The sequence below is a fragment of the Dermacentor andersoni genome, chromosome 11 (genome assembly GCF_023375885.2).
Source record: "Dermacentor andersoni chromosome 11, qqDerAnde1_hic_scaffold, whole genome shotgun sequence".
Taxonomy (NCBI): Eukaryota; Metazoa; Arthropoda; class Arachnida; order Ixodida; family Ixodidae; genus Dermacentor; species Dermacentor andersoni.
In genome coordinates this window covers 52,406,300-52,420,358 of record NC_092824.1, presented here as the reverse complement: position 1 = coordinate 52,420,358, position 14,059 = coordinate 52,406,300, and the positions used below count along the sequence as shown (strand labels likewise).

Here is a 14,059-nt window from a genome sequence, read left to right as displayed (position 1 = left end):
CTCCAAAGAAAGTTACTGACTCAGAAACATGTCCAGCCTCTGGATCACAAAGACTGGCAAATCGAGAGCGAACAGCCGAAAACACTGATCCCGATTTAATTCATTAAGCGGGAACTTTCGACAGGTTGGAACACTGCAGCCCCCCTTCTATAGACTACGTGCAAGGTATACACGCGGCTCGCATCGTTCGAACAAGGCGTAATATGAGCTCAAAAAGCACTCAAGTGTCCTCTGAAGCTGCACTCGAAAGCTTCATGTCGTCCACCCAGCCACCGTCCTCGATATCCGCCGAAACAGAGGTTTGCTGAGTCACACCGGGGAGTCACGCACATCCATTGCGAACACGGAGGCAGCTGAGGCACGCAATGGATTGATCAAACGCGATCAAACGTGATCAAACGCGGCGCCCACGGAATCGCCGTACGTTTAGTCTACGACGCTGATGAAACGCCGCAAACAATTAAGTGCAATTAACCACGAGACCTACCTTTACCTCTAGTACATGGCATGGCTTCTTCCTACACCTCAAGCACATGCACTATTTTTTACACTTCGACACCCACATTGCTAACGCAATAATAAGGTTCCCATTTGAGCAGCCAGCAACGACCACGCTCGAAAAGAGACCCCTAGTTTGGTGTGGTACTTCCGAAGTGTGTCAGAGCTTCGCAGTGTTTGGTGTATCTGTTCTCTGTTTGGCATACATTGGCGAAGAACATATGTTGCCACCCCTACTGCCTTGCGGAACCGTTAGCAATACATCCTACCCGATTACTTAAGTGTTAGAACTACGTCTCTTTATCGTAAAGTTAATAGCTTGAAGTAAGACTTGGTGTTTTCTGTAAAAAATAGTCTAACGGCTTGTTATCATGCAGCAGCGTTTGCAGTTTAGATTAGCAGTTTTTGAATATATTTAAAAGAAAATTGTGCCACTGTTGTTGCTGAAACGACAGACCTGCATTGGAGTACTTATTCATTTGGCTCCATTAGCGCTGCAGTGCTTGTTACCCCTACTACAGAGACTGGATGTCACTGTCTCCAGCTAACGCAACAGACTCTTCTGTAATGATCCTCCCACTTTTTTTATATGCAGTGTAATTAACAGCATGCACGTATTACCTTCGCGAACGACCTATATGGGGGCGCCGCGAGCGTCACTGGTATGACGTCAGGGCAAGGAATCGCGCCTTTCCACTGTAGTTCGGCCGGCGTTTCTGTTTGTTCGCTCTCGTTCCCTACGCTAGCGCAGTTATGACGATGCCCTCAAATATGTTTTTACGATGTCTTCCTTAGCAAGTAAAAAACAACAACAATGTGGTCCGAAATCACTATACGACAGTGGATAATTTTGCGCAACCTTTCCACGAAGTCGTATAAATACTTGAGGACAGAGCTCTTCGTGCGCCCATACAGAACGACACTTCAAAAATACCTAGGAAGTACTGTAGGTGAAGTAGGTTTCAGTGATATTGTGAAAAAAAGGCTGTGCACCGAGACGGAATACTTGGAGACGGAACAAGCCAGAATGTGCAGCCTCGTCATAGATGAAATGAGCATCTAGCAGAGGCTCGAATACAACTAGCAAAGAGATGTTTTCCTGGGAGATGTTGACATGGGAGCAAAAAAAAAATTGAAAAGGATTCTTCCTTAGACAACAACATATCTCTGAAAAACTAAGTTACGATGCCGGCCGGTGGATCGAGTCCATCGCCTTGCGGGTTCTTCATGCACGGTTCTACGTTATGCGGTGGTTATTATAACAACGGAATGAATGTAAGAACATGGGATAGAACAATCCAATTAAGCGACCTTACTGTCCGTGGTGCGAAAAGCATGTAACCAATGATGGCTATTTATTACTTCTACAACATTTACCTTGAGTTCAGTCCACTATTACTTATTTCCTCACGACGAAGAGTTCGTGGTAAAATATTGAATTTTTGTGCTTATTAAAGGAAACTTTGAGCAGGAGCAGCAGCAGCGAACTAACACTAGTTTAGATTCTGCCAGTGTCGTTTCTGTCTTCAACTGCTTTTCAAAATAAGGCGGCTCTCCGCCTGTTGATATTAAGCAGCGATAATCCGAAGTGAAGCTAATTGAGGGTTCAGGATGGTTGTAGAGTGCCAAAATGATTGGACCCTCACTCCCTCTTCAGTGCTACACGTTCAACTCAGATCCGCAATTTAAGAGTGCTTTTTGTTTGAGGAACAGTTATAATGAAGGATATGTTGCGCGAAACTGACACAGCTGCTCGTCCAAGCTTCTTGAGCGAAATTTGCGTTGAGACCGTACGGCCACAGCCAGCAAGAAGCCGAATCCTCATTAATTAGCAGGACGGTGCACATTAAAGATGTCATCATTCGCCGGAGGAGGTCAAAAATCATATCAACTCATAGGAGGCTAATGATGTCTTCTTTACGAGGCGGGTGTACGAGGAGGTCTTTTAAAATGTATTGACGGAGTGAATAGTTCTCAGTATGTATAAATAAATCGCGGAGCTCCGAGTCATTTTGACACTGAATTGAGGCACTTGTATTTCGCTCTATCAATATTAAGGCAGCCTAAGATGCTTCCAGTGCCTCAAGCACACTGTAGGCATTCAAATTGCCGCTGCAACGAACTGCCGCTTAGTTTCCATTAGAAGCTACAGGCCGAAATTCAAACAGTCCGAAAAGGGAGAAGCACTAGGCATTCATTTCTAGTCTGGATATGTGTCATGCAGATCCGGGAGACAGTGCATTTCGATGCGGGCGAAACGCGAAGACACCCGTGTACTTAGATTTAGGTGCACGTTAAAGAACCCCTGGTGGTCCGTATTATACAGAAGCCCTCCACTACAGTGTGCTTCATAATCGTGGTTATGGCCCCATGGCGCAGCCACAGCCTCCTATTCGCGCAACAACCACTGGCCATTTGGTCGTCCCAGATGTAATCAACGCAGACCACCAGCTATGGAACTCCACTTTGGCGTCACGGCGCTTCACTGTACACACAGTGATCCCTTCCTTCCTATATTCTTCGTTCTATTTTCCCTTTACCCCACCCCCAGTGCAGGGCAGCGAACCGGACGCTCGTCTGGTCGACCTCTATACCTTTAATCTCTTTCCTATTTCTCTCTCTCTCTCTCTCTCTGGCACGTAAAACACCATAATTTAATTTTGACACCAGCTACAAGGTTCATTGTCATATTTACACTGACGGCTTTGTTACATTTACATCATCTGCCATTGATGGGTGGTTCCCGTTTGTGAGTGTCACCATCTGTGTTACTCTCAGTCACCACACTTCAGTCACTGAGATATAGCTGTACTGCGGTCAGCTCTCGTTTAAATTTTTGACCAGAGAGCTGATTAGGCCTTGAGTCATCTTTGCCGTCTTACGAGCGACACTGCAATTCCTGAAGTCCCCGTGTACATAAGAACAACTCGTCGTAGACATCAGACGCGTGCATATCAAATCTGGCGAACTGCATCCCAACGTTATGTTGCAGTGGACGCCCACACACTGCGATATACAAGGCAGCGTCCAGACGTGTGTACTCAGTGCCTCCCAGCTCGCCTGTGGGAGGTACTTGGTTCGAATCCCGGTGCCGCCGGTCTTTCTAATGGTTATACAAGCATCCCTCTGGCTGGTGCTTGGCTGTGCGAAGGGAGTTCCCATCTGGAATGATAGTCCATCTGGCGGAGGCTGCGCACCTTACTTCTAGGTATCGGGGGCCCCCTCTCGTTCGGACTACGGGTGGCTTTACTGCAGGGCATCCGCCACAGCGTGGAAGGCAAAGTGGTGGAGCAGTGGCATATCGCGTTGCGCTACTAATCGCGAGGGCGCGGGATCGAATCCCGGCCTCGGGGGCACCCCATTTGTATGGGAGCGAAATGCGAAAGACCGCCCGTGGACCGTGTGCATTGGGTGCACGTTACAGATCCCCAGGCGGTCAAAGTTAATACGGAGTTCCCCACTACGGATCATATCGTGCTTTTGACGCGTGAAACCACAGACTTTTTTTTTTATTATTTTTGCGGGATCACTGTGTGCGACATAATTATCACCGAGCACCTGAAGTAACATGCCAGACGATCAGCCGTGCCAACATCTCCACCGTATCAATAAACTCTGTATCACGGAAACTAGACAAGGGACGAGAAACGAACACATCTCTTTGTCTTCGTTTTCGTGTTTTCTACCGTCGTCTAGTTTTCGCACAGTGAGCTTGCATTGTGTTGTGAAGACCGGAAACATATTGCTTGCCGACGCATCCAATACTATAACTAAATAGATTGATCGATATATCGCTCATCAATCAATCAACCAATCAGTCACCATCCGGTACACTTAATTAATTTCTAATAGGCTATGGTACTGCCGTGGATGAGTTGCTTAGCGATGTAACTGAAATTAACAGAGTTCGAATGAAGTGTAGCAGCAGCGGGAAGGTCATTCCATTCCTTTGATATTTGCGGGCCGGAGTACAATATGGGCCGGAGAAGGGTAAACGGCCTTGCCATGGTCGGTGCTGCTTGAGTGGCGGTATAGGCTGAAACAATGTTGGGAGTCCAGGGAGATTCGTGATAAAAAAATATATATTGTTTAATAAAGCGTTTAAAAGCTAAACCAAACAAAGGAAAGAAAAGGAAGACATAGCGGGAAAGATCGACAACAATTGAAGAACACTCTACTCGCTTGATAAGAAGATCCCGCGGTCTTCCGCGAGAACAGGCGGTAAAGACTCCGCCTCCGCGTTTCCATAGACAATGTGAGAGGCAGCGAGTCGCCTTCAACGACACCTGTGCGTTTCACTGCACCACTCGGATGCCGTCCGCAACCTGCAGCGATGCCGTAGCGATGCCATGGTCTACCCCCTCCCCCCGTTGTCGTCTCCACGCTTGGCTAGCCCGATGGAACATCGCGGCGGCCAAATTAATTTTCGCCAGCCCGAGCGACTGGCCGACCCGACTCGTGTATCGCGTATCAGCGGCGAAAAAAAGGCGCCGTCGACGGGTATAACGCCAGGAGAAGCGGGGAGGGACGAAATCAACCAGCCCGGAACCTTTCCACCGCAAACACACACACACAACATATGCACACGTTCAAGTTGACTGCACGTTTGCATGCACGCTGTCTGCCCGAATGACGTCTTGTTCTTATGTATGATGCTGCACGCTTTGCTGCATGCATGCTACAGCTTCCCTCTCTCGCGGGACCCTGCCACCGGGGCGGCTATACAATGCCGCCGTTAACTTCCATCTCGCTACCGCGCCGCGGCGCCCTGGGCCAGATAACAATTAAAATCCGAGACGTTCTGCCTGGCTGATTACGCGAGCGGCGCCGGATAGAAAGAAGCACCTTCCGAGCCACCGGCCATCGTACAACAACAATCGGGCTTGCCGCATATAACCCGCGGGAGAACCCTGCGGTGCGCAACAAGTAGATCTAAAACACGCGGTGGGGAGGTTGGAGAGAGGAACCTATAGCAGCAAGTGGCTGCGGAAGCAATGGTTGTGCCCTGCACCTGTGGTGTGTCGAACAGAGACCGAGCTATCAACCACAAGCTATCTGCCGCAAATTTATAGGCGATTGTACGCTTGCGAGCGAGGGAACTCCAGACATGTATGCTCTGTACTCAAGTGTTCCCTTCAACAGTTCACTCCCCTCTGTTGCTGCTTTAATAGAGAACGCGCCCCAACTCTGAATCTACACACGTGACTCGCATCTCGGCCGCATGTGACGCGACATGATCTGCGCACGGTCGCATTGCTTAGGCATCCGTCAAACACATTCTATGACGGAGAAACGCGATTGCTTCCGAACTGTCTGATCCATCGGTCGACGCGTCGGCAAATTGAGTGTGCCTGCTCAAAATAGAGGGTTTTAGATTAGGGGAGGCAAGCGGCTTGCGTACACAAGAACTAGGGGCCACGGTACTGCGCATGCGCAGACACCTACGTCCTGGTCTGCGCATGCGCAGTATCGTCGCCCCTAATTCTTGCGTACGCAAACCGCTTGTGTCCCCTAATCTGAAACTCTCTTATTCGGAGCTGCTTGAAACCGGCGGTATCTCGTTGGAAATGCGTTGGATGCCCTGTTAGAGTATGCTGGAAGCTGTTGGAACCTGACGGAACTTTGTTGGAAATTTGTTGGATTCCATGTTTCAACGTGGGCCCGTGGCCTATTAGAAACCTGGTGGGACCCTATGCTGAAAGCCTATTGGGCGCATTGTAGGAACCTATTTGAAGCTGTTGGAACCTTCACGAGACCTCGTTCGAAATTTGTTGGAATTCGTGCAGCCTACTGGGGAAGCATGTTGGAAACCTGACGACGAAAGCATACGGGAAATTGGTTGTCGGGCGGCCTGGGCATTGTCGGGCGGCCTGGGTTCGACTGCGGGACAAAAAAATACTTTGGTTTCCTTGGCAAACTTGGAGGCCAAAAACGGGTTTCCGCAAGACTTCCCGGCTTACAAGCATAGCTGCCACAACGCGGAGAAGGAAAAGTGTCCGTACTGCACATTCTGCTTTTGATAGCTTTTCTTCTTCTTCTGCTTCTTTCTTACCTTTATTTTCGTTTTCTTTTTAGCGCGACGCGCGAGATAGAGGGAGGAACGCCTGCTGCAGCTCTGCAATTTCTTCAGTTCATCAGTCTGAGAAAGCTCGAGGGGCCGTCAGTGGTCGTGGCCGCGCGGACAGGTCTCAAAGCTCGCGAAAGTTTCGCACCCGCATTCTCTGCGTGCTTACAGTGCGAAGTCGTGACGCATCCGGGCAACTCTCGAAGAAGAACGCAGGGCGCGGGGAGTCCCGGAAAGAAGAGTTCGTGCACTTTATAAGTGCTCCAAATATACCGCGTGTCGGAATACCTCCGTCTCCGAGCGAACCCGCCACGGCATATATACCTCAGAACACGCTATGGCGTTCGATGCCTCCGAGCGCGATCGATATCCCGGGTTCGAGTCTCGGCCGCGGCGGTAGCTTTGCGAAGGAGCCGGACTGGAAAAGTTCTCGCGTATAAAACGTCGTATCGGGCCACTTGGCGCATGTCAGCTTCAGGTAAAAAAAGAAGGAACTGCGCGATTAATCGTGGAGTAAAGTATACGGCACAGAAACTAGAAGGCACGAACGCAGACTTGCAACTTTGCTGAAGAAACTGTCCAAGCATTCTGTCCAAGAAGCATGCTGTCCAAGAAGAAGTGCAAGTAACTGTCCAAGCATATCGCAGAAAAACAAAGAATTAAAAAAAGCTTCTCTAATTGAGATCGCGGCTACGAGTCTAATCATAAAAGACACAAGCAGAAAAAAAGCAACGGTTTATTGTATACAGAGAGTCGCAAAATATGTATGACTCGTCAATGACAAAGGGTATCGCCACGTCCGGCGCGCACACTACCTGATAACGGGCACACCGTGTTTTCAATGCAGATTGAAGCGATTCTGGTGCTCTACAATTAATCCGAAGCCTCCATTAAAGCGTCTCAATCACTTTTCTTTTTTCGATATGCGACGTCGAACGTGATCAACCATCGTATAATCAAATCTACCAGTGAGTTACGCGGCACATGGCGCAATTATATAGCGAAAGCGCGTATATAGCAAAAATTAATAAATTTTGGTACCGGAAATTACTCTTGTTTAAGCACGGTGCAGGTGAACGTAATAGTATAAGTGTACATCTGGAAAACGCGTATCTGGTAACAGTGACGCCATGTTGCGGCGAAGCTGTCAACAGCAAAGTGCTGCGGAATAATATTGTCCTGCCAGAACATCGCTTCGCGATTGAAAATCTACAAAAAATAAAGAAAAATAATTACAGAAAACAAAACGGAACTGTGATTATTGCCGCCAACCCCAGTGAAGCAGCAGCTGACTCGAATAGAGATGTGGTCGTATACGAACCAGTATCGCTTGCTTCGTTTATTCACATGTGCCCCAACGTGTGTGATTGCCTTCATCGCAGCTATAGTTCGCGATCACGCGTTTCCGCATTCTTGCATACGTATACCTACATTATAGTACATATGTCTCTGCTATGCTAAAGATTAACTATTTGACTTCAAGTCACGTTCGCTCGCAAGTACGCGACGAAGCACGTATGTGACGGTGCGCACAACTCCATAGCGTGCTGGCGCGTGCATGCAGATAGCGTGGATTAATGGGTTCGCGGCCTTCGGATTAGATCGATTAGGCAGCCTTGCCTCAACAAAGGCAGTGTCACGAACAAAGGCTCCGTTTAGTCGCGCTTCGTCTTATCGGGCCCACAGAAACGCCCGCAGAGAGAGAAAGAGAGAGAGAGAGAAAGAGAGAGAGAGAGCACCTTATTGCAGGAAAGGCAGTCAGGTTGTCGGGGCCCTCAGTGCAGGGCTTCAGCATTCACGCCGAGGAACACCGCAAAGACCGTTGGTACGAAGCGGCTGCGCTCACTCACTGGGCGATAGGTGTGGAGCTGGGGAATGTGAAGGTGGACATAAGGTGTAGCGTCGGGAAACCTTGCCGCAAAATGTTGGGAGCATTAGGGTCGTCTCCACAGTGGCGGCACAGTGGCTTCCGTTGATGCTGAATTTGTCGACACAGAATGTCAAGAAATTTACGACGTGAGGAATGCTGCGTTTGGTCCTGACGGCGCCTCAACGTCGAAGGGAAGGAAAACAGCACTTGGAAACTTGCGAACAAGAGGCTCTCCAGACGCGTGTGGGCAGCAGGTGACGTCTCGCGCCTTCTGCGCGCATATCCGTACGACACTGAACTCATAAACAAGCGGTGCGGCCAATTTCTCAGTAGCGAGGCAGGCAGCCTTACCTCAACAAAGGCAGTGTTGCCTTTGTTGTGGCACTGCCGAACCGGACTGCCAAGCAACCGGCGTGTAGTGAACACCTTAAGCATCCAACAAACCAAACTTACGCGAGCCAGGCTTAATTAGCTCCCTTCCCCTGTCTGTCATACTAAAGAAGCACACCCAAGAAATCGGGTAGACTATATCAAGGACGCAGCCGCAGGGGATACGTGAAACGTCGTGCTGAAGAAATCGTGTGAGCACAAGGGTAGAAATGACGTAACCAAATGCACAACTTGCATTTCGTCATCATTACAAGCCTGCGTTTTTTTTTTTTTTTCTTATGTCCACTGCAGGACGAAGGCCTCTCTCAGCGGTCTCCAAGTTCGGAGGTCTTGCGCTAGCTGATTCCAACTTGCGCCTGCAAATTGTCTAACTTCATCACCCCACCTAACTTTCTGTTGTCCTCCACTGCGCTTCCCTTCCCTTGGCACCCATTCTGTAACTCTAGTGGTCCACCGGCTATCAGCCCTACGCATGTTACATTTAATCACTATTCACAGCTAAATTATGTTGCAGCGAGTGGGAGTATTAGCGTCTAATTTTGCTATCGAGCTCACTCCCTATTCGAAGTGGACCCGTTTGTTTTGCATAGAATGTTCGGGCACTAGGGTCCCCGAACACGTTCGTGCACTAGGGTTCCCGAACACGTTCGTGCAAGTGTGCACAATAGTACGCTGGTTTCAGGATTGACCGCACTTAACTGGTCCAGGTAGCCCGTCCACGCAAAGCGGAAGGAATTCAGAGCCGACAAAGCTTTCTTCGGCTCTCTGTACAACCTACTGACAACAAACAAACGTACCAGCAACAAGCAACCGAATGCGGTGGAGGAAAGGAAAAGGGGGCGAGATTCCGTCTAGCCTAGAGAGAGTCCCGAAGACGCAGCAGTGGCAAAAACAAGCATCTCCTTTGACAAACGATACCGACCACTCCATCTCGCCAGTCAGCGCGCATGCAAGCCCCGCTTCGCCTGAGGCGCACCGCGCCGTCGTCGTCTGCTTCGTCTCGGGCACGCACATAATAAGGCGAGTCGAAATGTGCCAAACCAAACGCAGCTAGGGAGGCGAGAGGGGAGGGCGGCCGCAGCAGCGCCGACTTGCGTGCAGCGAGCGAATTACCGGCATGCGCGGCTGGCATCGTAAGCATCAGGCGCGACGAGAGGTCCGCCGAACGACACCACCTATTGAGGAAAAGAGGAGGGGTGGAGGGTGCCGATCTATCCCTATTTACGACTCCAGCTCTATCTCTTCGTTCACCTCGAGAGAGAAAGAAAAGAAGAATGAAAGAGAGTGGAGGGCAAGAAAGCACGGTGTGTGCTCTTTGTTCCTTCCCGGTTCCCGGGCGGCGTCTTCTGCCCGAAACCAGAGACTTCTCTTCTTCTCCGGACCTGGGCCGGCCGGTCTCGGGCAGACAAGCGGACCTGCCGAGACGACCACACACGCAAAACTGCGCGAAGCCAAGAGTGCCGGCACACAAGGCAAGTGGAAGGAGGCTCGGGAAGCGACCGACCGAAGGAGAGCGGCAAGAGCGGGAGCATTCGGACGCACGGAGAAACGAGTAGTGCTGCGCACACACGCACGCACAACTCTCTCCAGCTGGAACTTCTTTTCAGACGTATGTGGGTTTTCGAGATTCCGCCTCCTCGCCCGGAGGACGCGTCCTTTCCCTTGGTTTCCTCTATCTCTTTCTGCCTCCCCACCAGCGTATTCCCCCTTCCTCTCGTTTGCCTTCTCCACTTCTTCTTCGTACTCGCGAGGAAGCGAAACAAACGCACGCACGGTCGCTCTCGAAAACTCGCCGTAGCGCCCCACCACCACAACACCCGAGCCGTTTGCGGGCCGGTCCCGTCCGCAGACCGACTCCCCCCCCCCCCCCCCCCTCGCCCCGCCACCACACACACGCAACTCCCTCCCGCCACCCCCCGGGACCCCCCTCTCTTCTCTAGCCTGGCCGGCTCATTCAGGCCTCCGACGTCGCCGGAGGTAGACGCAGAAACAGGCTACGCTCGTCGACTCCGCTCGTCTCCCGTCGGCACGTGGCGGAGCGGTGTCTCGCCGTCTTCGACGACCTCCGTTTCCGCGGCGGTCATTCCGAGTTGCAGCGGAAGTTTCGCGGGATTGATTGATCTGTCCGCCAGTTGGTCGGTTCGACGCGTGCTGGGCGGCAGGGAAGAAGAAAAAGAAGCAGAAGTCAAGCCGCGACTGACGCGCTGTTCTCGTGCTTGTACGGACGCCGTCCGCGTCGCTGCGAGTGTCGTCTGCTACCCGAAGCTCGTCAGCAGACGACGTCGGGATTCCCGAAAAAGCGTGAGAAATCGCGTAGCCTGGACTTCGCTGACGTGGGCGACAGTCGACGGGATTACCCGGAGCGTGTTGTCGCGCGGTTTGTGCGCGTGAAACGGACCCCGCTGCCGTGGTGCGTGTGTGTTCGGTGCGTCGAACAGGTGGGCCGTGTGCGGCGGCTGTTCATGCCTCGCGCTGTCGTTCTACCACTGCCAGCGACTTTGACACTTCTCTGAAGGCGAGGGATGGCTTCTTCAACGCGGGCCGCGATGCTGTCGTCGTCGCTGCGACTGGCCGTTCTGCAGCTTATCCTCTTCGTCTTCCACGAAGGTGAGTTTCTTTCGCAGTCGCTTCCAAGTGAGGTGTAGTGTCTCGTTCGACCTCAGTTTCGCCCGCGGACTCGCTCTCGTTCTGGACGAAGCGAGCTCCGTGGGTCTGGCGATTCACCGCCCTTGAATGGCCCTTTTATTATTTGGCGTGTCTTTATTCAGTCCGTCCCTTCAGTGTTCACACTAGTTTTTATAGCAAGAAAGCCTTGACGGCCGTACACTCCTGTCCGAAAATTGTTCACAAAGCACAATCAAATGTCTGTGCGGAGTGGCCAGTCTGCCTTGTCTTCAAGCGTAGACATCGTATGAATCTGAAATAGTTAGAACCGCTGCTTTGTTTTGCTAATCGTTGGGGATATCAACAGCTGATAACGATGTACTCCCATAGAAAAATATATCTCCGAGGCGACAGCTGGACGGAATTCTCTCTCATCAGCAAACAAAATGCGATACTTAATAGGATACCATGCTTTTCAAGTGAGCCGCAGAGGTGCCAGCGGAATGACGCAACAATTATGCAAATCACACACCACATGGGTAAAAAATTAAGTACAAGGCAGACACGTAAAACAAAGAAATATACATATTTTCACCTATTTGTTTCTGCATTTCTACACTCTGGAACAATACCAACTCAATCTGAAGTCCAGTGAGGTCTCTCCGTCAGCCGATTCTATCTATTCACCTGCAGATGACCTAACTTCATCGCACCACTTTCTGAAGAAACAGGACGCAATCAAAGGCTGAATCATCCATGCACGTCATATGCACAGTTATTGAAACGGGGACACTCAAACGTACTCAGCAGCACAAGCGCCATTACCATGAGCCACTGCGGTGGGTTTTATTGACAATATGTAAAAAAGAAAAAAAAAGTTGCAAGTAACTTTCCGCGTCACCGTGTCCTGATTTACGTTTTCAAGCACAGCGCGCGTCTGTAGCCAGGTCTAGCCATGCCGTTCCACTGACAAGCCGCCGCCGAAGCATTGCAGTACGTGCAGAAGTGGTTTCTGCTTACAAGGACCTCGACACATTGCCGATAAAAAATGGGTCAGAAGCGAAAGGCGTCACACCGCATGTGGCTTCGAGGCGAACGGTGTGCGTGTTCGAGCCATCGTTGTCCAGTTTTATTTTCGGCTCGCGTGTTTATTAACCTTCCCCACTGCAGTGTGCAGTCAACTTTCCTGCAGTGAAAGTTCTCGCGCGCGCTTCGCGATTTGCGAGCGTCTCGACTACACACACGGCCTCGGCTTTGTTCCCGTAATTCACAACTCCGCTTTGGTGCGCTACGTGGACCAGGATTGTCTTATGCACACTTCCTCGTGGCGTGTTCCGGCGAAAGCTCCCTCCGGACAGCTTTAGGAAACTTACGTGGCAGGCCTTTTTTCGGAACAGTTCGTGGGTAGCAAAAAAAAAAAAAAAAAGGTTCGCGTACGATCTGTCCTGGGACTATGGCCTCGCTCGTATGCGATACGCAAAGCCACAAAAGCGCTGCTACGGTTCTTGAGGTGCACCTGCATTTATGACCGCTTGTGGCGAGGTGAACGTGTGTGTTTTAAGATTTAAAAAGTAAAGAGTCCGGTCGTCAGACCTCTGAAGACCGGACATTGTAGGTCTTATCATCGTACCTCGCATCGCAACTTGTTAATCTTTTTTTTTTTCTTTGAACAGCTTGGCTAACACTAGGTGGGACACCCTATATACGTCCGACTAGCATTCATGCGTTGTGTTATCAAAAGTAATCCAGCGAGCACCTAATTTTTTTGTTATTTGGACTCAGTATACTGTTGTGACCACTGCCAAACGTTTCCTTGTTCGCCTCGATCGTTTTTCTCAAACCAATGTTCGATCGCGAATGCGACAACGCGGATCTATCAAAGCTCCGGGATTTCGCCGCAGCTCCTCTTGTTAGAAAATAAAATAAGAAACGTCGTCCTCGTCCGGCTTGTTTTCGTTTTTTTTTCCCTACCAGCTCGCATGCCGCGACACACCGCATGCATCATCACCCCAATCAGCGCTCCCGCGGGTGATGCAACCGAAATGGAGGTGCGGGAGGGGGGGGGGGGAGGGTACCGCGGACGCGCGCACTATGTGAATCAAGCTCACCTGCCACTACCGCCGCGGTTTTTCATCTGGTGTGACTCACTCGACAGGCCCTTCAACACCACTTCGCCTTGAAATCGAGTGGGGAAAGAGATACGGGAGGGAGGAGGAGGAGAAGGGGAGGGAAAATCGGCGGCCGGCCGACTTGACCCCCACTCGTTGACCCCCCCAACCCGCTCGTCCGTCGCTTCATTCCCACCGCCCCGGAATGCGGCGCGTCGCCTTGCGACTCGCGAAAAAAAAAAAAAAAAGAACGTCCCGTGCGCTTGCCTCGGTGCCTTTCAACCCGAGTTCTATCCGGGCGCGCGGTGTGTAGTAAACGTAGAAGGGCTTTCACTTGTTGCGGACGGCGTACTCGTCGCTGCTGTATTTTGAGTCACACTCGCTGGAAGCGATCAACGGCAGTCGGAACAAGGCGGGTTTAGCAGCTGCTGGCCTGGCGAAGACGAGCGCGCTCATCGAAACGTTGGCATCCGTCGACGTCCCGTTCATTTTTTTTGTTCGTCCTAGTGTTGATCCCTTCGGGGC

The 14,059-nt window shown here is 50.9% G+C and overlaps 1 protein-coding gene and 1 long non-coding RNA gene across 2 annotated transcripts in view; one reads left to right on the top strand and one right to left on the bottom strand.

Moving 5' to 3' along the window:
• Positions 1 to 14,059, bottom strand: part of LOC140213957 (uncharacterized) — a 102,745-nt gene that overhangs the window by 17,846 nt on the left and 70,840 nt on the right. The gene's annotated exons all lie outside the window — the stretch shown is intronic.
• LOC126518192 (uncharacterized) overlaps positions 10,799 to 14,059 on the top strand; it is a 99,955-nt gene continuing 96,694 nt past the window's right edge. The window contains exon 1 of the mRNA XM_072285148.1: positions 10,799 to 11,429. Coding sequence (XP_072141249.1) covers positions 11,345 to 11,429 — 85 coding nt within the window. The 5' untranslated portion in view covers positions 10,799 to 11,344. The remainder of the gene's footprint in view (positions 11,430 to 14,059) is intronic.